The 21916-nt window shown below is 54.8% G+C and overlaps 1 protein-coding gene across 1 annotated transcript in view; it reads left to right on the top strand.

Moving 5' to 3' along the window:
• The window catches only part of ZNF618 (zinc finger protein 618), a 166998-nt gene that overhangs the window by 81488 nt on the left and 63594 nt on the right, over window positions 1-21916 (top strand). The window contains exons 4-5 of the mRNA XM_054393217.1: window positions 491-534; window positions 18149-18405. Coding sequence (XP_054249192.1) covers window positions 491-534; window positions 18149-18405 — 301 coding nt within the window. The remainder of the gene's footprint in view (window positions 1-490; window positions 535-18148; window positions 18406-21916) is intronic.

The raw sequence follows: 21916 nt of genomic DNA, 5'->3' as shown, positions 1-21916 counted from the left end.
GCAAACCCCAGCAAGGTGGGGTTGGAAGGGACCTCTGGAGCTCATCCAGTCCCATGCCCCTGCTCCAGCAGGGCACCCACAGCAGCTTGCCCAGGAGCACAATGCCCAGGGGGGGGTTGGAAGCTCTCCAGAGAAGGAGACTCCACAACCTCCCTGGGCAGCCTGCTCCAAGGCCTCCAGCAGCCTCACAGTGAGGGTCACAGGGGGAATTTGAGCATAGAAAGGGCCTTGGGTAAAGCACAATAAAAGAACTGGAGGCTGAGAAAGTCAGCCCTGAGCTGGGGCTGGGGCTGAAACCCTGCCTTGACCTCCTCTGAACGTGGGGTTCAGTGCCCAGCTGTCCAGCTCCCTGGGCACTGCCCATGGCTGCAGCTCACAATGGAGACTGCGCAGGGGTGTGGGTGCAGCGTGCTGGCAGGGAGGGTTTGGAGGCCCTCTCACCTTTCCTAACCTCTAAACAGCCTTTTTGTGTTGTTCTTTGTCCCTTCAGGCCGAGGAGAGCAACAGCAGTGGGCGAAGGAGCTCTTCCAGCAGGTAGGTGACTGCTTTGCTCTGCCAGGTGGGAGGTGGTGGCAGATGCAGCTCTGCTGGGATGCTGCATCCTGGAGATGGGTGGTGGAGGGGGACTGCAACACAGGGAGGGACTGGGAGCTGTTAGAGCACAGAGTCCACACACCCAGCTTGGGTTTTGCTGACCAGACAGAAGAGAGGAGGCTGCACCTGGCCTTGGGGGCTGTGAGGAGAGGCAGTTTGCATGCTGCACAGGGTGCTATGGCCCAGGCACCCCAGCCCTTGGCCCATGCTGTGGTGCAAAGACCATCACAGAATGAGGTTCTTGGATGGAGAACTTGGTCTGTGCTGCAGTGGTTGGGTGCAGGAGGAGAGGAGGGGGCTGCCCAACCATCCCAGCCCCTTCTGATGCTGGTGATGGGTGTTCACAGCACCCATTCTGATGGATGCAGGTATCATGCAGGGGAAAGACCTTGAGGAAAGCTTTAGAGCAGTGATGAAACCCTGCTGCTGCTGAAGTTCTTGGCCCACAGATAGACTTCAAGGAGCAGTTGAAACACTCTGGACATGGGGAAGTGGCCCAGATGTCTTCCTGAGGCAATGGAATGGCATGGAGTGACAGGACAAGGGGTGGTGGCTTCACACTGGAAGAAGGTGGATTAGATAAGACATTAGGAGGAAAGGGTGATGAGATACTTGAACAGGTTGCCCAAAGGAGTTGTGGAGGCTCCAAGCCTGGAAGCATTCAGGGTCAGATTGGATGAGGCCTTGAGCAACCTGGGCTGGTGGGAGGTTGGAACTGGATGATCCTGAAGGTCCTTTCCAACCCAAACCACTCTATGATCCTATGAATCATTCTCCTTTCCAATCCAACCCATTCTATGGCTCTGTGGCTCTATGGCTCTCTGACTCTGCTCCAGGTGCCTCATTTGCTGCCACCCACAGTCTGTGTGGTGGTGGCAGAGTGCCCATGGCAGGGTTCCCAGGGCATGTGGCAGCTCCCTGGCCAGCCCTGACACACACAAGGGAGAGGGAGGTGCTGAGGGGAGGTGCTGAGGTTGGGTCTGCCCTGTGCTGGGGCTTCTCCATCTCCTGCTGATGCTGTAGGGCATCACAGCCTTCTTGGTCCCTGTCTGCTGCTGGAATCAGCTGGAACTGCATGGCCCCTTTCTCTTGAAGGCCTCTTTCTACCCAAACCATTCTATGGGTCCATAATTAGTGGCTGGCAGATGTGTCTCAAAGCTGTTGGTGCTTGAAAGTCTCACTAATTGTAAATAGCAAGGAAGCTTTTAACAACTAATTTTATCAGGACAAAATAAAAGCAAAATAAGGCTGCCAGGACCCCTGCAGCTTCCTGCAGCTTCTGGGTTTTTCACTGTAATGTGCTTGATTTTAGCCTGGTGACCAATGTTGGGTTGATCCTGTCACTATTTATTTATTTATTTCTTTGTTTGTTTGTTTGAGTTGGAAGGGACCTCAAAGGTCATCCAGTTCCAACCCCCTGCCATGGGCAGGGACACCTTCTACCAGCCCAGGGTGCTAAAGGCCTCATCCAGCCTGGCCTGGAACACCTGCAGGGAGAGGATATCCACAATGCCTCCCTGAGCAACCTGTTCCAGTCTGTCCCCACCCTCACTCTCAAGAATTTCTTCCTCATCTCCATTCTCAGTTTTCCCTCTTCCAGCTCAAAGCCATTGTCTGTTGTCCTGTCTCTCCCAGCCCTTGTCCAAAGTCCCTCCCCAGCTCTCCTGGAGCCCCTTCAGGTACTGGAAGGCTGCTCTAAGGTCTCCTTATATTGAATTGATTATTGATTTCATTATTGAGTTTGTTCTCTGAAGGTAGAGGATTTTTATGGTCTTACCACCCCCCAGCTCTTATTTGCCTTCTAAGTAGCACAGCTTGGCTCCTGCAGCTCTCTGCAGCTGAAGAGTAGGTGGTAGCAGAAAGTCCTCAGTGTTCTTCTACCTTACCAACCTGGGTGGGGTTCCTGCTCCTCACTGTGTGCTTTTCATGGGGAAATGTTAAGAAGTGAAGAGGCTGATCAGGAGATAAACCCCCTTCACTGAGGGGAGGGAGCTGGAAGGGAGGTGGTTGCTTGCCTGGGAGAAGATGACATCTAAGAGACAACCTGACAAAGCTGTGCATGTTTATGAACACTCCAGAAAAGGTAGATCAGAGGCTGCTTTCTTCCTTCTGCAGGGAAAAAAAGAGATAGTCAACAAAATTAAAAGGCAGCCAATTAAAAGCCAATAAAAGCAGAGTGTTGTGCTGCATGATGGGCAGCTTGCTAGGCTGGAGCACGTTGCCAACCGTCAGGTGCTCGAGGGGGCTGAGAGACAGCTGAAAGATGGCATCAGGTGTGACATGGCCTGGGGGGGTCATAGCATCCTAGAATGGTTTGGGTTGGAAGGGACCTTCAAGATCACCCAGTTCCAATCTCCTGCCATGGGCAGGGACACCTCCCACCAGCCCAGCTTGCTCAAGGCCTCATCCAGCCTGGCTTCAGCACCTCCAGGGATGAGGCTTCCACAGCCTCCCTGGGCAACCTGTGCCAGTGTCTCCCCAGCCTCACTCTCAACAATTTCTTTCTCATCTCCACTCTCAGTCTCCCCTCTCCCAGCTCAAAGCCATTGTCCCTTGTCCTGGCACTCCCAGCCCTTGTCAAAAGTCCCTCCCCAGCTCTCCTGGAGCCCCTTCAGGTACTGGAAGGCTGCTCTGAGGTCTCCCTGGAGCCTTCTCTTCTCCAGGCTGAACAGCCCCAACTCTCCCAGCCTGTCCCCACAGGGGAGGTTCTCTAGCCTTCTGCTCATTGTGGTCTCCTCTGGACCCTCTCCAGCAGCTCCAGGTCCTTGTGTTGGGGCCCCAGAGCTGGACACAGCACTGCAGGTGAGGTTTCAGCAGATCAGAAAAGAGCAGAGACCAGAGGGATCAGTCACCCTGCTGCTGTCTACAGGAAAGGTTCTAGAACCTTCTGAAGCTGCACATGAGGGACCAGGTTTGGTGTCACTCACTGGTGGGAGTCTGTGTGGTGGACCAGAGGGCAGTGTGGGAACAGTGCAGCTAGCTGCAGACCTCAGAGAATCACTGAATCATCCAGTGCACCCTGCCCAGGGCAGCTCACACAGGAACTCATCCAGCTGGGTTTGGAATGTCTCCAGTGAAGGAGACTCCACAAGCTCCATGGGCAGCCTGCTCCAGGGCTCCAGCAGCCTCACACTGATGAAGTTTTTCCTTCTATTCCTGTGGCACCTCCTCTGCTCCAGCTTGCCCCCAGTGCCCCTTGTATTAAGTGGCTGGGAGTCTCCAGAAGGCCATTGTGGGAGGATCCCCTTGCCAGTAATGAATGGCAGCCTTCAGCTGGTGGTCTCAGCATCCTGACAGGAGCTAACAGCCCCCAGGAGTGCAGTTGGGTGTGACAGGCAGCGCGGTGCAGCCCTGTGTCAGGCAGGGCTCTGTGGCACTGTGCTGGGTGTCAGAGGCAGGAGGAGCTGCACTTCCCAGGCCTCTGTTGGCTATTTATTTGAAAGTCATTAGGTTTGTTTTCAGACTTAACTACACTTAATGTGTGAGACTCCTGCTGAATAAATCAGCCCCTGCTGGAGGAGCTGCATCTGCCGGCACGGGGCACGGAGCCAGCTGGAAGCTCAGCGCTGTCTGCAGCAGGGCTGGCACCAGCCGGGCACCCGCTGGCGGCACAGATGGAGCTGTGCAGGGAAGCAGAGTCTGCTCCTCGTGTAGACAGCCCAGAGCCCGTGGCTGGGAGCTGCTCTGAGGGCACCAGGCAGGCAATCCTGGAATCACAGAATGGGAGGGGATGGAAGGGACCTATGGAGGTCAGTGAGGCCAAGCCACTGCCAGGGCAGGGCACCCAGAGCAGGGCACACAGGAATGCATCCAGGTAGGTTGTGAAAGTCTCCAGAGAAGGAGACACCACAACCACTCTGGGCAGTCTGCTGCAGGCCTCCAGCACCCTCACATCAAAGAAGTTTCTCCTCAAGCTGAGGTGGAACTTCCTGGGTTCCAGTTTGTATCCATTGCCCTTTGTCCTGTCACTGGGCACCACTGAAAGAGCCTGGCCCCTTCTTGCCCCCCACCCCTCACATGTTTATAAACATTAATAAGATTTCCTCCCAGGCTGCTCTTCTCCAGGCTAGCAGCCCCAGGGCTCTCAGCCTCTCCTCATCACACACAGGTTCCAGTCCCTTCAGCATCCTCATAGCCTCCTTTGGACTTTCTCCAGTAGTTCCCTGTCCCTCTTGAACTGGGGAGCCCAGAACTGAACACAGCATTCCAGATGTGGTCCCACCAGGACAGAGGGAGAGGAGAACCTCCCTTGACCTGCTGGCCACACTCTTTTTGGTGCACCCCAGGAGCCCATTGGCCTTCTTGGCACTTTGCTGTCCCATGGATAATTTATTGTCAACTTATTGTCCACCAGACTCCCAGGTGCTTCTCCACAGAGCTGCTTTGCAGCAGGTCACCCCTCACCTCTACTGGTGCATGGTGTTGCTCCTGCCCAGGACACCACTAGTGTCCTTGTCCACAAGAGCACTTTGCTGTCCCATCTTTACTGCAACACTGTGGTAGAGGCCCTGAAGAGGGTGGGAGGTCTCTAGGAGATGGAGATGCAGCAGAAGGGCTGTGCAGTGCTGGGCTGGAGGCAGGCAGAGCACTGTGCAGGTAGGAGTGCTCCCAGTGGGGGCTTTAGACTGGGGCATGGAAGTCTCCCAGCTCTGACCAGGGGCAGGTTTCCCTGCTGGAGCAGAGCAAGCTGCAGGCTTGGCTAGCCTGGTCCTGCCAGGCTCTGCCTTGGAACACAGCCTGAGAGAGGTGGGGTTGTTCAGCCTGGAGAAGAGAAGGCTCCAGGAAAACCTTCTTGTGGTCTTCCAGTATTGGAAGGGGGCTGAGGAGAGCTGGGAAGGGACTTCTTGTGAAGGCAGGTAGTGACAGGACCAGGGGCAGTGGATTCACACTGGAAGAAGCTGGATTTAGATTGGGCACTAGGAAGCAATTCTCCCCCAGGAGGGTGGTGAGGCACTGGAACAGGCAGTCTGGAGAAGTTGTGGAGGATCCATGCCTGGAGGTGTTCAAGGCCAGACTGGATGAGGCCCTGAGCAACCTGGTCTGGTGGGAGGTGTCCCTGCCCATGGCAGGGGGTTGGAACTGGATGATCCTGAAGGTCCCTTCCAACCCAACCCATTCTATGATCCTGTGAAGTTGTGACTTCCTGTCTGGGGGAGAATGTGTGCAGACCTGGTTGCACATACTTTGCTCCTTCTCAGCTCACCCTTCAGCCTCACTGGTGGCATCTTTCCCTCTCCTCCCCACACTACCTGCTCTGTCCTCCCTGGCAGCTCCTGCAACCCAAGGGATGGTCTGCTGTGGGTTGGCACCAGCTCTTCCGCAACCTCCTCTCCCACCTGACCATTCCTCTCCAGGTCCTCAGCCTTTGTGGCAGGACAACCTCTGTGATTGCCCAAGATGGAAACCTGGGAGAGGGCTCCACACCCTGTGGAGGGACAGGCTGAGGGCTGAGTGCTTCCAAGAAGTAAAATTGTGGAAGTTGTTTGCCCTTTCTTTGAAAAGGGGACTGGGGGATTTTCAGTGCCAGAGCATGAGGAGCTTCTTCCTGCATCAGAAAGAGAGAAAACTGTTTGTGACTGGGTGAGGAACTTTGCAAGTGTGGTGCTCTCTGAAGGCTTCACCCCAACCATCTTCAAAAAGAAACAAACCAGCCCAACCCCCCCAAAGAAGTCCCCTCTGGCCAAGTTGAAGCTTTGTGCTTCCACAGTGCAGGAGCTGTGGAAAACCCAGGCAGGTTTCCTTGAAACACAAGTCAACAAAGAGACAGCAGCACCTCAGACACAGCCCAGCTCCCACGGGACCTGCATGTCCCCTGTGTCATCCACATCAGCCTGCCAAACACCAGAGCCTCAGAGGGCTTCAGATGGTGTGAGGTGGAGAAATGTCCCCTTGAGGGGTTGAGAAACCCTGAGACATGGCAGCTATGATCATAGAATCACAGAGTGGCAGGGGTTGGAAGGGGCCTCCAGAGATCATCCAGTCCAACCCCCGGCCAGAGCAGGGTCAGCCAGGGCAGCTCACACAGGAACACATCCAGATGGGTCTTGACAGTCTCTAGAGGAGACTCCACAATGTCTTCAGCAAAGCAGAGTTACCAGGACATTGCTTTCCTTAAGTCACCTCATCTCCACACTGCTGGCCAGCCTGGGGTTGTTCTGGTCATGGCACAGAGCCTCATGGCTTCTTTGTGTGAAGTGTCTGTGCATCTCCAGCAGCAGGACATCTGCTGCCACAGTTGTGGCTGTCCCCTCCCTGGAGCTGTTCAGGGCCAGGCTGGATGAGGCCTTGAGCACCCTGGGCTGGTGGGAGGTGTCCCTGCCCATGGCAGGGGGTTGGAGCTGGATGATCTTGAAGGTCCCAAACCATTCTATGACTGAAGGGTCTGTGACTGTTACCTAGCAGGGTTGGCTCAGCTGATCCTTGGGGTCCCTCCCAACCTCACATTCTGAGTTTCATCTCATGGCTGTGCTCTGCCACACAGCCACTGGCAGGTCAGTGGCAAGGTCCAGCACAGGCTCCTCGTGGCCACTCTGGGGGACCTAGGGCCACTTGCAGCAGGTTGTCACCCCTCAGTGATTTCTTGGGCTAGCAGCACAGAGCTCTTTCCCTGGCACAGATAAATCCTTCATCTCTTCTCTTTGTTTTGCCCTGAATTTCCTTCTCTCTGTTGACATTTCCACGCTTGAAAATTTCAAGAGGCTGGCAGCAATTCCATTAGCAGCTGAAATTCAGTTCCTAACCTGCATCATTTGTTGCATTTTTTTTGATCTGACTGAATTCTTTTGCTTTTGGCAAGCAGACCCTGTTTGTTTTCTTGTTGGAGAAGCCAAATCTTTTATTTTATTTTTTTTTCTGTTTGGTTAAACTTTCCTCTTCAAACCATCCTCAAGATCTTCCTAATAAGGACTGCAGGGAATTTGTTTTGCTAATACCTTAGGAATTCTTTGTGGCTCTTGACTATTGTTCTGGTTTGGAGTTTAATGTTTCCTGTCCAGAGGAGAGGCAGCCTGGTTGGGTCCTGCAGGTTATCTTTGCTGATGGATCTGGAGCTGCTGAGCACCCTTTGGGGAATGGGCACAGGATTAAATTCATAGAAAGAGAGAATGGTTTGGCTTGGAAGGGACCTTCAAGATCATCCAGTTCTAACCACTGCCATGGGCAGGGACACCTCCCACCAGCCCAGGCTGCTCAAGGCCTCATCCAGCCTGGCCTTCAACACCTCCAGGGAGGGGACAGCCACAACCTCCCTGGGATGTCCTCTCACACTGGCTGGAGCAAGGTTTGCTGTCAGGACAGATGGAAAGATGAACTCTGCTGCCTTGATTGTTTCTTTTCCCTGGATTTTAGCATTGACACCACAGCACTGAGTGCTGGGTGCCTGGCTCTGGAGTCCTTGAAAGCTGTTGTCTCCATTTTTAAGAGCTGTTTGCATGTGGAAGTTGGTGGTGATCCTACTAGAGACAGTGGCTTGAGGGCAGAGTGGAAGAGAAGACCTTGGGGGTGTCAGTTGGTGACAAACTGCCCAGGAGCCAGCAATGGTCCCTGGCAGCCCAGCAGGCAGCTGTGTGCTGAGCTGCATCCAGAGCAGGGAGAGCAGCAGCACAGGGAGGGGATTCTGCCCTCTGCTCTGCTCTGCTCACACCCCACCTGCAACACTGCCTCCAGCTCTGGTGCTTCCAGCACAAGAAGGATCTGAAGCTGCTGGAGAGGGTCCAGAGGAGGCCACAGTGATGATCAGAGGCTGCAGAACCTCCCCTGTGGGGACAGGCTGGGAGAGTTGGGGCTGTTGAGCCTGGAGAAGAGAAGGCTCCAGGGAGACCTCAGAGCAGCCTTCCAGTACCTGAAGGGGCTCCAGGAGAGCTGGGGAGGGACCTTGGACAATGGACAAAACAAGTCCAGAGATTTGAAGGAACACTTAGCAGTGTAGCAGTGACCTTGAAGTCCTTGAAGCATGAGGTTCACCAGGAGCAGGTTGCACATGGAAGCTGCCCTACAGCTCCAAACAGCTATTTCTGTTCTGTTCAAGAAAGTTATCCCTCCTCTACCTCTGATGGAGGAAGGAGGTCCCACTCCCTCAAACAACCTCAGAGGGTGACTGAACAATTTTTCCTGAACACTTTGCTTCCAGAGGTTAAATCCACACTGCCTGGAAAATGGTAACTGGGAGGAGAAACAAAGTCTCCTGATAGAACACAAGTGACCATGAACTCCTCTGCAAGTCTGGGACCCAGAGCAAACTGAGGGTTCAGAGACATGTCCAGCATCTGCTCCTGTCACCATGTGTCACTGGGAGTGCTGGTGGCATATTTTATCCTGCTCTGGTACTTGTGCTTCAAAATGTGGTCTCATGGAAGGAGTCCTCAGCTGGACTACTGAGGCCAGTTCTGGGCTCCCCAGTCCAAGAGAGACAGGGAACTGCTGGAGAGAGCCCAGCAGAGGCTACAAAGCTGCTGAGGGGCCTGGAGCAGCTCTGTGAGGAGCAAAGGCTGAGAGCCCTGGGGGTGTTGAGCCTGGAGAAGAGCAGCCCCAGAGGGGATCTGAGCAATGCTCAGCAAGAGCTAAAGAAGCTGTGGGGGGCAAGAGGCTGGGGTCAGACTCTTGTTAATGGTGCCCAGGGACAGCACAAGGGGCATTGGGCACAAACTGGAGCCCAGGAGTTTCCACCTGAACAGGAGGAGAAAGTTGTTTGGTGTGAGGGTGCTGGAGGCCTGGAGCAGGCTGCCCAGAGAGGTTGTGGAGTCTCCTTCTCTGGAGAGCTTCCAACCCCCCCTGGGCATTGTGCTCCTGGGCAAGCTGCTGTGGGTGCCCTGCTGGAGCAGGGCTTGGACTGGATGAGCTCCAGAGGTCCCTTGCAAACCCCTCCATGCTGGTCTCTGACTCTAGAAGGCACAGCTCAGTGTCAGGAGATGTTTGCTGTCCTTCATTCCAGAGGAAGCAGAAGGGACTCTGCCCTCCCATGGAGAGGTGGTTCCTGGAGTCTCTTTTCCAGCAAACTGAGCAGATTGTGTCTCAGTGGCTGGAGGCAGCAGTCCCTGCTTCCAGATGGACAGAAATGACTCAGAGGAAAGCCCCAGAGGTGTGATGGTTACATCCTGATCAAGACAGGCTCTGCACTGGCTCCAGCTGCAGATGTGGTTGTGAGAGGAGTGGTTCTGTGAGCTGTGGCACACCTTGGGTTGGATGAGGAGGTTGATGTCTGTGAGGGGACATCTGAAAGCTGAAGCAGGAGACATGGAGACTAGAAGTGCTCAGCTGTGCCACTGGGAAAGATAGCTCCTGTCTGTTCTCTCTTTGAACTCTGAACTCAAAACCTTCTTGCCCAGAGAAGTCTGGGAAAGAGCTGTCCCTGATGAAGGACCTCAGGCAGTTCCTCTGCTTCCTGACCTGCTCCACCTCCTTTCTCCTGGTGTAAGGCACAGTGCCCATGCAGCTGGGCTGTGCCAGGGAGCAAGTGACAGCTGTGGGGAGGGAGTAGGAGGCCACCATAAATAATTTATCAGACAAGCAGATTTGAATTTACATCTTTTCTTTTTCTGTCTCTGCCTGCATCCTCCTCATGTAAAACAGGAGTTCATTTAGTTCATTTACATCTGCTCTGTCCATTCCACTTCCCTTAGCTCCACTCATGGCAAGAACCTTCTGGTTCTCTTGAAACCATGGCAGACATCTGGAAATGGAGCCCAGTTTCATCCTCACTCATCTTTTGCTCCCTGTCCTTTCTGGCAGCTGAGGACTTTAGATTTGGTCTCAAAGGGGCCAGCTGCACATTGGTTTCAAGAGCTGTACCATCATAGCTACAGTCCTGGTGTGCTCTGCAAAGCATCTTCCTTCAGCTGTCCATGGCATGGTCTTCATTACTGAGCTCTTCTGAACCTCTTTTGTCCTGTGGACCAGAGGAGCACAGCAAGGACCAGACAAGAGTGTGACTCAGTGGTGTAAAGAGGCACACAGCATACTCTGCAAGGGGACTTTGGGATCACAGTGCAGATGACACTAGACTAGGTGATCTTCTGGAGGGTGGAGAGGCTCTGCAAAGAGGTCTGGCCAGGCTGGATCCATGAGCTGAGGCCAGTGGGATGAGGTTCAACAAAGCTAAGCTGCTCTTGGGTCACAACAAGCCCATGAATGTTGCAGGCTTGGGGCAGAGTGGCTGGAAATTGCCCAGCAGAAAAGGACTGGGGGGTGCTGGGTGACAGCAGCTGAACAGGAGCCTGGCTGTGCCCAGGTGGCCAAGAAGGTCACCAGCAGCCTGGCCTGGACCAGCAGTGGTGTGGGCAGCAGGAGCAGGGCAGGGATTGTGCCCCTGTGCTGGGCATTGCTGAGGCCACAGCTTGAGTCCTGGGTTAAGTTTTGGGGCCCTCACTCCAAGAAGGATATTGAGGGCTGGAGCAGGGCCAGAGAAGGGCAACAGAGCTGGGGAAGGGTCTGGAGAAGAGGGCTGGGGAGCAGCAGCTGAGGGAGCTGGGGGTGTTCAGCCTGGAGAAGAAGAGGCTGAGGGAGACCTCATTGCTCTCTGCAGCTCCCTGAAGGGAGGAGGGGGTTGGGCTCTTCTCCCTACTCTCAGGTGATGGAACAAGAGGAAATGGCCTCAAATTGTGCCAGGGGAGGGTTACATTGGAGATGAGGAAAAATTTCTTTGCTGCAAGAGTGGTCAGGGATTGGCAGAGGCTGCCCAGGGAGGTGGTGGAGTTCCCATCCCTGGAGGTGTTCCAGAAACTTGTGGCCATAGCACTTGGGGCCATGTTTTGGTGGCCATGGTGAGGTTGGGTTGCTGGTTGGACTGGGTGATCTCAGAGGGCTTTTCTCACCCAAACAATTCTGTGATGGTGTCACTACCATCAAGGCCCTAGGGATGTGCCTCTGGTTCTTCCAGCTCCAGTGATGCCCCTGACAAACCCCAAGATGCTCCACACTGGCCCCTGGGGCAGGAGAGCTTTGGTGCTGGTGTGGATCCAGGGTGCTGTGTCCTCCTCCACCTTTGTTTCCTTTTTCTTTGGAGGAGAAAACACAGAGGGGCTGATGCTGAAGGCTGCTTGTGCACTTTGCCCTTCCCCACGAGCTCAGCAGGATGTGTGCTGCAAGAATAGCCTCATTAGGAGGCATCTGAGTACACATGGCAAGCACAGAGCAGTCAGGAGGGAGCAGCCAGCACTCATGTTGCTGTTGCTGTCTGCAGAGAATTACATGACAAATTATTCCTAGCTGGGAGAAATGTCCTTTTATAATTGGGATTTTTTTCCCCTCCCTTCTTTCAGGAGGGAGGAGTGTGTGTGTGTGTTTTTTAAGTAGCTTTTAGTCACTTTCATTATTTATGAGAATGCTGCTCCAGATCAGAACAAGCAAACTGCAAGTGCAGGTTGCTTCTGGCTGCAGCAGCTGATGGGCTCTGTTTGCTTCCTCAGTCAGTGCAGGTTCTGCTTATCACAGCCAGCAGGAGATGCTATCCAGAGCTGAAAATGGCACCGTGCTGCAGGGCTTCCCTTTGAACCCTCTTGTGCCACAGGAGACCAATAGCTTTGTGGGCAGAGTACTGCCCTGCAGAGCTGAGCAGTGTCACCACTCACAGAACCCCAGAATGGGTTGGCTTGGAAGGGACTCTCAAGATCATCCAGTTCCAGCCCCCCTGCCATTGGCAGGGACACTTCCCACTAGCCCAGGTTGCTCAAGGCCTCATCCAACCAGGCCTTGAACAATTCCAGGCTTGGAGCCTCTGCAGCTTCCCTGGGCAACCTGTTCCAGTGTCTCACCACCCTCCTGGGGAAGAATTGCTTCCTAATGTCTTGTCTAAATCAAGTTTCCAAGCCCCAGACATGGGCAGTGACATCTTCCACTAGACCAGGAAGTCATTTCCTTCCTGTTTTTCCATCTGGAAGAGGTCCTGCATTGTCTTTCATTGCTCCTTGCACTGATGCCAGGGAGGCATCATCCAGGCTTCACAGCCCAAGCTGTACTTCTTGCAGGGTCATCTGTCCATACTGTCTTGCTGCATCATCCATCCATGGGGAAGCCTCAGGCCTTCCTGAGCTGTCACTGGGTGTAGGACCAAGGGAATCACAGAATCATCACAGAATGACTGAGGCTGGAACAGACCTCTGAGATCATCCAGTCCAGCCCATGACCCAACACCACCACATCGACCAGACCATGGCACTGAGTGCCACATCCAATCCTCCCTTAAACACCTCAGGGACAGTGACTCCACCCCTCCCTGGGCACTCCATCCCAGTGTCCCTTTCCATAAGGAAGTGCTTCCTTACATCCAACCTAAACCTCCCCTGGTAGGTCTTGTCACAAGTTGGCTGGGAGCAGAGCCTGACCCCCACCTTACTACAGCTTCCCTTCAGGTAGTTGCAGAGTGTGATAAGGTCCCCTCTGAGTCTCCTCTTCTCCAGGCTGAGCACCCCCAGCTCCCTCAGCCTCTCCTCATCATCCTTCCCCTCCAGTCCCTTCCCCAGTCTCTTTGTTCTCCTCTGGACCTGCTCCAGCCCCTCAGGATCTTTCTTGCAGTAAGGGGCCCTGAGCTGCACAGAGTCACAGAATTAACCAGGTTGGAACAGACTTCTGAGGTCATCCAATCCAGTCTGTCAGCCAGCACCATCCAGTCCAGCCTGTCAGCAGCACCATCCAGTCAGCTAGACCATGGCACTGAGTGCCACAAAAGCACACAGCACTCGAGGGGAGGCCTCACCAGTGCCCAGTGCAGGGGCAGAATCACATCCCTGCTGCTGCTGGCCACACCATTCCTAATCCAGGCAGAGATGCCCTTGGCTTTCCATGCCCACTGGGCACACTGCTGGTTTCTCTCCAGCTGTGGTCACCCAGCACTGCCAGGTCCCTCTCTGCCAGGTGCTCTGCAGCCACTCATCCCCCAGACTATAGCCTGCATGGGGTTGTTGTGGCCAAAGTGTAGGGCCCTGCACTTGGCCTTGCTAAACCTCATCCCATTGGCCTCAGCCCATGGACCCAGCCTGGCCAGGTCTCTCTGAAGTGTCTTTCTACCTTCCAGCAGATCCACACTGCCCCCAGCTTGGTGTCGTCTGCCAGTGTGCTAAGGGCAGACTCCATCCCTCCATCCAAGTCATCAGTAAAGATGTTGAATAGAATCAGAGAATTGTCAGGGTTGGAAGGGACCTCAAGGCTCATCCAGTTCGAACCCCCTGCCATGGGCAGGGACACCTCACACCAGATCAGGCTGGTCAGAGCCACATCCAGCCTGGCCTTCAAAACTTCCAGGGATGAGGCTTCCACCACCTCCCTGGGCAACCTGTGCCAGTCTCTCACCACCCTCATGGGGAAGAATTTCTTACAGATGTCTAATCTAAACCTGTCTTCCTCTAACTTGGATCCATTCCCCCCAGTTCTATCACTACCCAACACCCTCCCCAGCTTTCTTGTAGCCTTCTTCAAATCCTGGAAGGCCACAAGAAGGTCTCCTGGGAGCCTTCTCCTCTCTAGACTGCACAACCCCAACTCTCTCAATCTGTCTCCACAGCAGAGCAGCTCCAGCCCTCTGCTCATCCTTGTGGCCCTTCTCTGGACACCTTCCAGCACCTCCAGATCCTTCCTGTAACAGGAAGCTGCACCTAAATGGGTCCAGGAACCCATTTTTACCCCTACTTTTCCAGCTCCCCAGGATGAGTCTTCATCAAGGCCTCCTTAAGTCTCTTCTGCCTTCACATGCCTGTGTTTGACATGAAAGTGGCCCTACATGATGGGGAGATGAAAGGCTGCTGATCAAAGCAGGCAGCAGTGCTGAAATGAGCATCTGGAGATGGCAGAGCTGGTACTACAGTAATTGGCTACGTGGCCTACTTAGTCAGAGCAGGGATACAACAGCTGAGGGTTGTTTGCCTCTTTCATCTTCCCAATCCACACAGCCTGCTCTGGGAAGGGGATCAGGACCTCACCTGGAGGAGCACCAGGCCTGCGCCCGGTGACAGTGAGCTCTGCGTCACCCCAGGGCTGCTGCCTCCTCTCCTGCAGCCTCTTGGGTTGCCAGGCCCCACAGCTCAGTCAGGACAAGGGCAGTGCCTGGAGGAAGGTTGTGTTCCCCAGGAGAGCTCCAAGGCTTGCAGGAGAAGGCACCCAGGGGAAGGAACGGGGGAGGGTGTAAGCCAGGTCATGGAGTCACAGCACAGGTTGGGTGGGAAGGGACCTTCAGGATCACCCATTCCAACCCCCTGCCATGGGCAGGGACACCTCCCACCAGCCCAGGTTGCTCAAGGCCTCATCCAGCCTGGCCTGGAACACTTCCAGGGAGGGGACAGCCACAGCCTCCCTGAGCAACCTGTGCCAGTGTCTCCCCAGCCTCACTGCAAAGAATTCCTTCCTCATCTCCACTCTCAATCCCCTCTCTCCCAGCTCAAAGCCATTGTCCCTTGTCCTGGCACTCCCAGCCCTGTCACTCTCAAGAATTTCTTCCTAAGTCACAAGAGTGCCATCAGCACAACCCTTCAGGGCAAACCAGCAGTGAACACGGTGGGGAAAATGCTCTCAGCTGGTCAGGGACCAGCCTGGTGCAGGGCAGAAAGGAAGCCCAGGGAGGCTGTGGCTGCCTCTGCCCTGGAGGTGTTCAAGGGCAGGCTGGATGAGGCCTTGAGCAAGCTGGGCTGGCTGTGTGTCCCTGCCAAGGCATTGGGTGATCTCTGAGGTCTTTTCCAACGTGAGCCACTCTGTGATTCTCTGGTTTGGGGTTGGTGTTTCTGCACTTGGCTTGCACAAGCTGGATGCTGGGGTCCTCAGTGCTGGGAGCCAGGATGTGACTCATGCAGGTCAAGTCTGTGGCAGCTCAGGGTGTCCTGGGGCTGCCCTGGGAGAAGGGCTGTGACAAGGTCATCTTTCCAGAGGTGCAGGCAGCAGCCTCCTTCCACGTGTGTGTAGACACAGACACACTGCTGGGGGGGGGTCTTTGTGTTCTTATGGAGATGGAGAAGCTGAAAAAAGGTCTTAATGCTCCTCATTTCTGCCCTACCCAGCACCTTGGAGATCTCTTTCTCTGAGGTTGGGGTAAGACACATGGAGGTGTTTAAAAGACATTGCTGCTGCTCTGGCAGGGGGGTTGATCTAGATGATCTTTTGAGGTCACTTCCAACCCCTAACATTCTGTCATTCTGTGATTCTATGGATGAGGACCTTAAGGGGCAAGGTCCAACAGCTGTGTGCAGGGAGATGTTAGGTTGTGGTTGGAGTCAGTGACCTCAGTGTCTTTTCCAGCCAGGCCATTCTAGGTGGTTTGGTTATGGTTGGTCTCCATGATCTTGGTGTCCTTTCCAGCCAGGCCATTCCATGATTCTGTGGCTGTGTCTCTGCTGGGTCAGGAGCACTGCACATGGTGCCAGGCTGCTCGGTGGGGAGCGGCACAGAGCTGTGGGCTCTCCTCCCTGGCACACACAGGGGGCACATTTGTACCCCCTCTGGAACCAGCTGCCTCTGCTAACTGCAGCTGGCTTCTCTCCTAGAAAGCTTCCCAGGGCAGACAACTGTTTGTTGTCAGATGGTTGTTAAAATCCAGCAGGGCTCTGTGGTTTATGGCTTTGCAGACTCCCCTCAGGGCTTCTGTCCGATGAAATCATAGAACAGAAGCCAAAATATTTGGGGCCAGTTTCTTTGTGTACACCAAGTACCTGCTCAGGCTTATGACATTTGGGGCAGTGTTGGAGGAATTGTGTTGCCTTCAAGTAACCTTTGCAAGTTTAGGTCCCAGCAAAGAGCAGATGGCCCAGCTGGGAACTTAGCTCCTTGGCAGAGATGGATCCAGAAGGTCAGGCAGTGTGAAGAGCAAAGTTTTTGAGGGTCAGTTGGTCTAATAATTGATGTATTCCTACAGCTTCAGACCACCAAGTAACAGAATCACAGAATGGTCTGGGTTGGAAGGGACCTCCAAAGCTCATCCAGTCCAACCCCCTGCACTCAGCAGGGACATCCTCCACTAGATCAGGTTGCCCAGAGCCCTGTCCAGCCTGACCTTGAATATCTCCAGGGATGGGGCCTCAACCACCTCCCGGGGCAACCTGTTGCAGTGTTCCAGCAGCCTCCTGGTACGGAACTTGTTCCTTACATCCAATCTAAATCTGCTCTGCTCTGCTCTCATTTCAAACCACTGCCCCTGGTCCTGTCCCTGCAGGCCTTTGTGAGCAGTCCCTCTGCAGCCTTCTTGGAGCCCCTTCAGGTACTGAAAGGCTGCTCTAAGGTCCCCCTGGAGCCTTTTCTTCTGTGGCCTGAACACCCCCAACTCTCCCAGCCTGTCCCCACAGGGGAGTTTTTCCAGCATCTTTGTGGCCTCCTCTGGATCTGCTCCATCAGGTCCATGTCCCTCTTGTGTTGAGGGCTCCAGGGCTGGACAGATTGCTGCAGGTGAGGTCTCACCAGAGCAGCTTGGCAACTGCACATCTGTACTGAGCCCTGTACCCTGGGGCCAGCCAGCTATGGATGCTGTGGATGTGAGGACTTAGAGAGATTTGCTGTCCCTGAGCACACCTTTGGATGGTTCCAGTGGACCACCATCCATGCTTGTATTTTATGCCTCATTTCAGCTGGTTCCAGCATCCAGGGCTGAGCTCATGCTGTGCTCTTCCTTGCCAAGCTCAGGACAGGCAGGATTTGCTCCCCATGAAGATGATAATGTGCTGCAGTGTGGTCACCTCACAGCATTCCTTTTGGCATGACACACAGGCTGAAGCTGTTTGGGCTCACAGAGTCATAAACTCCCTCCTCTGAGTCTCAAACCACTTCAGGGTCTCTTTTTTGGACCATCTCCAGTTTTTCTAATCACCTTCCAAACCCAAGAGCACTCAAATGGGTCTGCTGCACGCTGGCACTTGCTTCACCACGGCTGTGGGCAGGGAGCAAATATCTCCTTGTCCAACGTGGAGCACATCCAGATGGGCATTGGGTTAGTGCTTCAGGTCAGACCATGGCTCTGTGGGCTGCAGCGTGACCTTGCCTGCTGGAATCACAGCTGAGCATGTGGCTGCTGTTTGTGGGTGCTGCTCCTGGGTGCACCCAGGGTCCTGCACATGTTCGACTACATTGCAGCTGCTCATCTTCAAATCATAGGACCCTCGAGCATTTAGGCTGGAAATCCCCAGAGCCTTCTCTTCTCCAGGCTCAACAGCCCCAACTCCCCCAGCCTGTTCCCACAGGGGAGGTTCTGCAGCCCTCTGATCATCTTCATGGCCTCCTCTGGACCCCTTCCAGCAGCTCCAGGTCCTTCTTGTGCTGGGGGCCCCAGAGCTGGAGGCAGTGCTGCAGGTGGGGTGTGAGCAGAGCAGAGCAGAGGGCAGAATCCCCTCCCTGTGCTGCTGCTCTCCCTGCTCTGGATGCAGCCCAGCCCAAGGTCATTTTCCATACCAGAAGATGGATTTGTTGCTTTTGTCTGGTTCCATTTTAATGACCACAAATGGTAGCCACAGCCCTGCCTGTGCTGATTGTCCATAAGCTGTACTCAACAAAAGGACAGCGAATTAGGGCCTAGGGGTGACAAAGTGGGCCTAGGGGTGACAAAGATGGTGCTTGACAACCAGGGTTCATCTCTCCTCCTCTTTCCCCCATCCAGGGAGTGTCTGAAGAGGAGCCCGCGGAGCCCCAAAGCGGAGGGCTCGGAGTCGGTGACGTCTCAGTCGTCCCCCAGTGAAGAGGCTGGAATGATGACTGAGGTGAAAGTCAAAACAGAGGTACCAGATGACTACATTGAAGAGGTGATCTGGCAGGACGACACCAAAGATTCCAAGAAGAACATCAAGGACGGGCAGGGAGATGTTCCCGCGGAGATCTGCGTGGTCATAGGGGGGGTCCGCAACCAGCAGACGCTGGGTAAGCCATGGGGACAGCAGCCAGCAGCCAGCCCTGCTGGGGCAGAGAACCAAGCTCTGCAGAGAGGTGCTGGGAGCTTGGTCTGCTGGAGGGACCAGAGCCAAGGTGCAGATCAAGGTTCCAGTTCCTGAAAGGGGCTCCAGGAGAGCTGGGGAGGGACTTTGGACAAGGGCTGGGAGTGCCAGGATGAGGGAGAATGGCTTTGAGCTGGGAGAGGGGAGATTGAGAGTGGAGATGAGGAAGAAAATCTTGAGAGTGAGGCTGGGGTAGGTTGCCCAGGGAGGCTGTGGCTGTCCCCTCCCTGGAGGTGTTGAAGGCCAGGCTGGATGAGGCCTTGAGCAGCCTGGGCTGGTGGGAGGTGTCCCTGCCCATGGCAGGGGTTGGAACTGGGTGATCTTGAAGGTCCCTTCCAACCCAACCCATTCTGTGATCAGTCTTGGGGGCCTGGCTCAGGATTTCTGACCTTCTCTGACTTCCACTGTCTGTTAGAATCTGGTCACCTCTAAAGACTAAACCAAGATCAGGGCAGCTGTAAGAAAAAGCTTAATGTCCTCTTCTGAGGTGTTAAAGGATTTGTCCATCAGCCATGTGCAGAGTGACCCCAGGGCTGGCGCTTGGTGTGCTGGGCATGTGTGAGGCAGTCAGGAGGAAAGCCTGAGGAACAGCTGCAGGGTTGTGAGGAGGGTGGCTGCTTCCTGTCCATAGGCAGACCTGGCTCAGAGCCAGGGCTTTCAGGTTGCTGCTTGGTTTTCTGAGCAGCAGGAAGGTTATGGGAATCATTTTGCCTGCTGGCTGTGCTGTGCCACTTCCAAAAGAGCACTTCCTGCCGTCACCTCAAGCTGGGATGAGAAGCTTTTTCTCTTTCTCTCTGAACATCCCCCTGCAGACCCTGGAAAGGCACCACTCCTGCTAAAGAGACTCCTCTGCTGGCTCCAGCATGGAGCAGCTCCCAGCAGTGGCTCAGAGAGCTAAAGGAAGCTGCTGATACAAAGAGCAGCTGGACCATTTTCCTTCTGAGGGAGCCAGGAGAAGATGAGTTTGAGCTGCCCAGCACTGCTGCTGGGTTTGGTTTGTGTTGGAGAGGAGAGAAAAGAGGAAGATTTTTCTCCTGCTTTTTGCTTGATCATTGCCAACAGTCCTGTAAAGAATCCCTGGAGACTGTCATCAGCTGGAGGCTGTGTTGGGAGCATCGTTGTCCTGCCTGTCCTGCTCCAGCAGCACAGCAGGGTTGGAGCTCCCTGCTCCTTATGTAGGCTCAAAACATGTAGAGAAAGCCTCCAAAGGCCAGAACTGTTTACAACTAGAGGGTGGTGAGGCACAGGTTGCCCAGGGAGGTGGTGGAAGCCTCATCCCTGGAGGTTTTGAAGGCCAGGCTGGATGAGGCTCTGGGCAACCTGCTGTAGTGTGAGGTGTCCCTGCCCATTGCAGGGGGGTTGGAACTGGATGATCCTTGAGGTCCCTTCCAACCCTGACAGTTCTATGACTCTATGACATACTCTGTGGATACTGAGAGCTTTTGTGTTCCCACAGCTTTTGAGAGGAGGATCACTGCATGGAGGGATGGGTGGAGAGACTGCTGCTGGTCAGAGGCAATAGGAGCTTCTCCTTCAGCTGTGGTCACCAGCCCTTGATGAAAGCATCTGCAGACTGGGTGTGTGTCATGTCCCCATGGCTTCAGGGACTCCATGATCACTGGAGGTCCCCTCCAGCCCCTAGTGTTCTGTGGGTCTCACAGCTTGGCAGCAGCTGTGCTGCAGGTGATATCCCCTCAGCTGACTTGATTGTGCTAAGTGGGGAACAGGCTAAAGTAGTTTGACAGCATCCTGTTGGACCTGTAGAGAGCACTGGGGACAGGCTGGGCTGAGAAGGGACACTGGGCAATGTGTAGGCACCACAAGGAGAGGGACAGAGAGTTACTGTGGTAGGACAAGGGACAATGGGTTGAAGCCTGAGGAGGGAGATGGAGACTGGAGATTAGGAAGAAATTCTTTCCAGTGAGGCTGGGGAGACACTGGCACAGGTTGCCCAGGGAGGCTGTGGCTGTCCCCTCCCTGGAGGTGTTCCAGGCCAGGCTGGATGAGGCCTTGAGCAGCCTGGGCTGGTGGGAGGTGTCCCTGCCCATGACAGAGGGTTGGCACTGGATGAGCTTTGAGGTCCTTTCCAACCCCTTCTGTGATTCTCTGATGCAGGATCAAGTGGTGAAGCTGAAGTAAATGAATCCTTGTCCTTCCCAAGGAAATGTTGACCCCCAGGCTGTCTCCTTTCATGTTGTGCTGGGGATGGTCATGAACTGGGGGCTGTGTTGTCAGAGCTGGGGCTGTGGTGCTGCAGGCTTCATGGCACAGGTGGCTGCAGGGGCAGCAGCTTTCCTGCCAGGCTCAGCTTTGGCCTTGGCTGCAGCTGGCAGCAGGGGCAAGCTGTGCGTGCCCTGCAGCAGCCTCTGGGTCTGTGTTTGCAGCTGTACTTGGAGCACTTTGTGCCAGGGCTTCCCAGCTCAGTTGCTGCTGTTCACTTGTGCCCTGTGTGTGCTGCCTCCTCCTAGGGCACACGTTCACTCCCCTGCACTCTGGACTCCTCCAGGCTCTGTTCCCATCCCTTTGGAGCAGCCCAAAGCCCAGGATGTCTGGGAGGGGCTGCAGTGAAGCAGGATGGGTGGTGGCAGGGGCTGCAGTCCCCCAGCAGAAGCAGCAGTGCTGAGCTCTGTGGCTTTGGACCATTTCCCTTTCCTCTGCTTTTCCACAAAAGTCTTGCAGGCCCCTTGGGGCCCCACTTCTGCCACCCAAGGAAAAGAAGCCAACAAGAGGTTGGCTGTGTCCCTGTGTCAGGCTGGCACTGCTGCTGCAGATTCCCCTCCCCTCCCCATCCTGTAGCCCCCACAGCACCCCCAGGCCTCCCAGCCTCATGGGTGCTGTGTTTCTCACCCTGCACAGCTCAGAGCTGCAACACTTCCTCCTCTTCTCTTTGCTTGCTAGCTTCACATGCTGGCCCTGGGTCATTTGAAGAGGTCCAACTGTTTCCAGAAGCCTGCAGGGACAGGACCTGGGGCAATGGTTTGAAATGAGAGCAGAGCAGATTGAGATTGGATGTGAGGAACAAGTTCTGCACCAGGAGGCTGCTGGAACACTGCAACAGGTTGCCCAGGGAGGTGGTTGAGGCTCCAGCCCTGGAGATATTCAAGGTGAGGCTCAGCAGGGCTCTGGGCAACCTGATCTAGTGGAGGATGTCCCTGCTGAGTGCAGGGGGCTGGACTGGATGAGCTCTGGAGGTCCCTTCTGACCCAAACCGTTTCAGGATTCCATGATTAACATTCCTGAGGGCAGGGCTGGCAGGGCAGGAAGGCAGAGAAGTGCACCCTGAAGGTGTCTAGAAGGGAGAAGAAAGAAAATGTTGCTTGTGTTGTAAATCAGAGAGAAAGGGGAAAGACTGTTTGGCTGCTGTGGAGCATTCCTGGTGCTGGGAACCCCAGCAGGTCAGTGTTTGTGTTTTGGAGGCCTGAGTTATCTGCCAGTGG

This window comes from Indicator indicator, chromosome 28 (assembly GCF_027791375.1).
Source record: "Indicator indicator isolate 239-I01 chromosome 28, UM_Iind_1.1, whole genome shotgun sequence".
NCBI classification, from domain to species: Eukaryota; Metazoa; Chordata; class Aves; order Piciformes; family Indicatoridae; genus Indicator; species Indicator indicator.
This window is presented reverse-complemented; position numbering and strand designations above follow the sequence as displayed.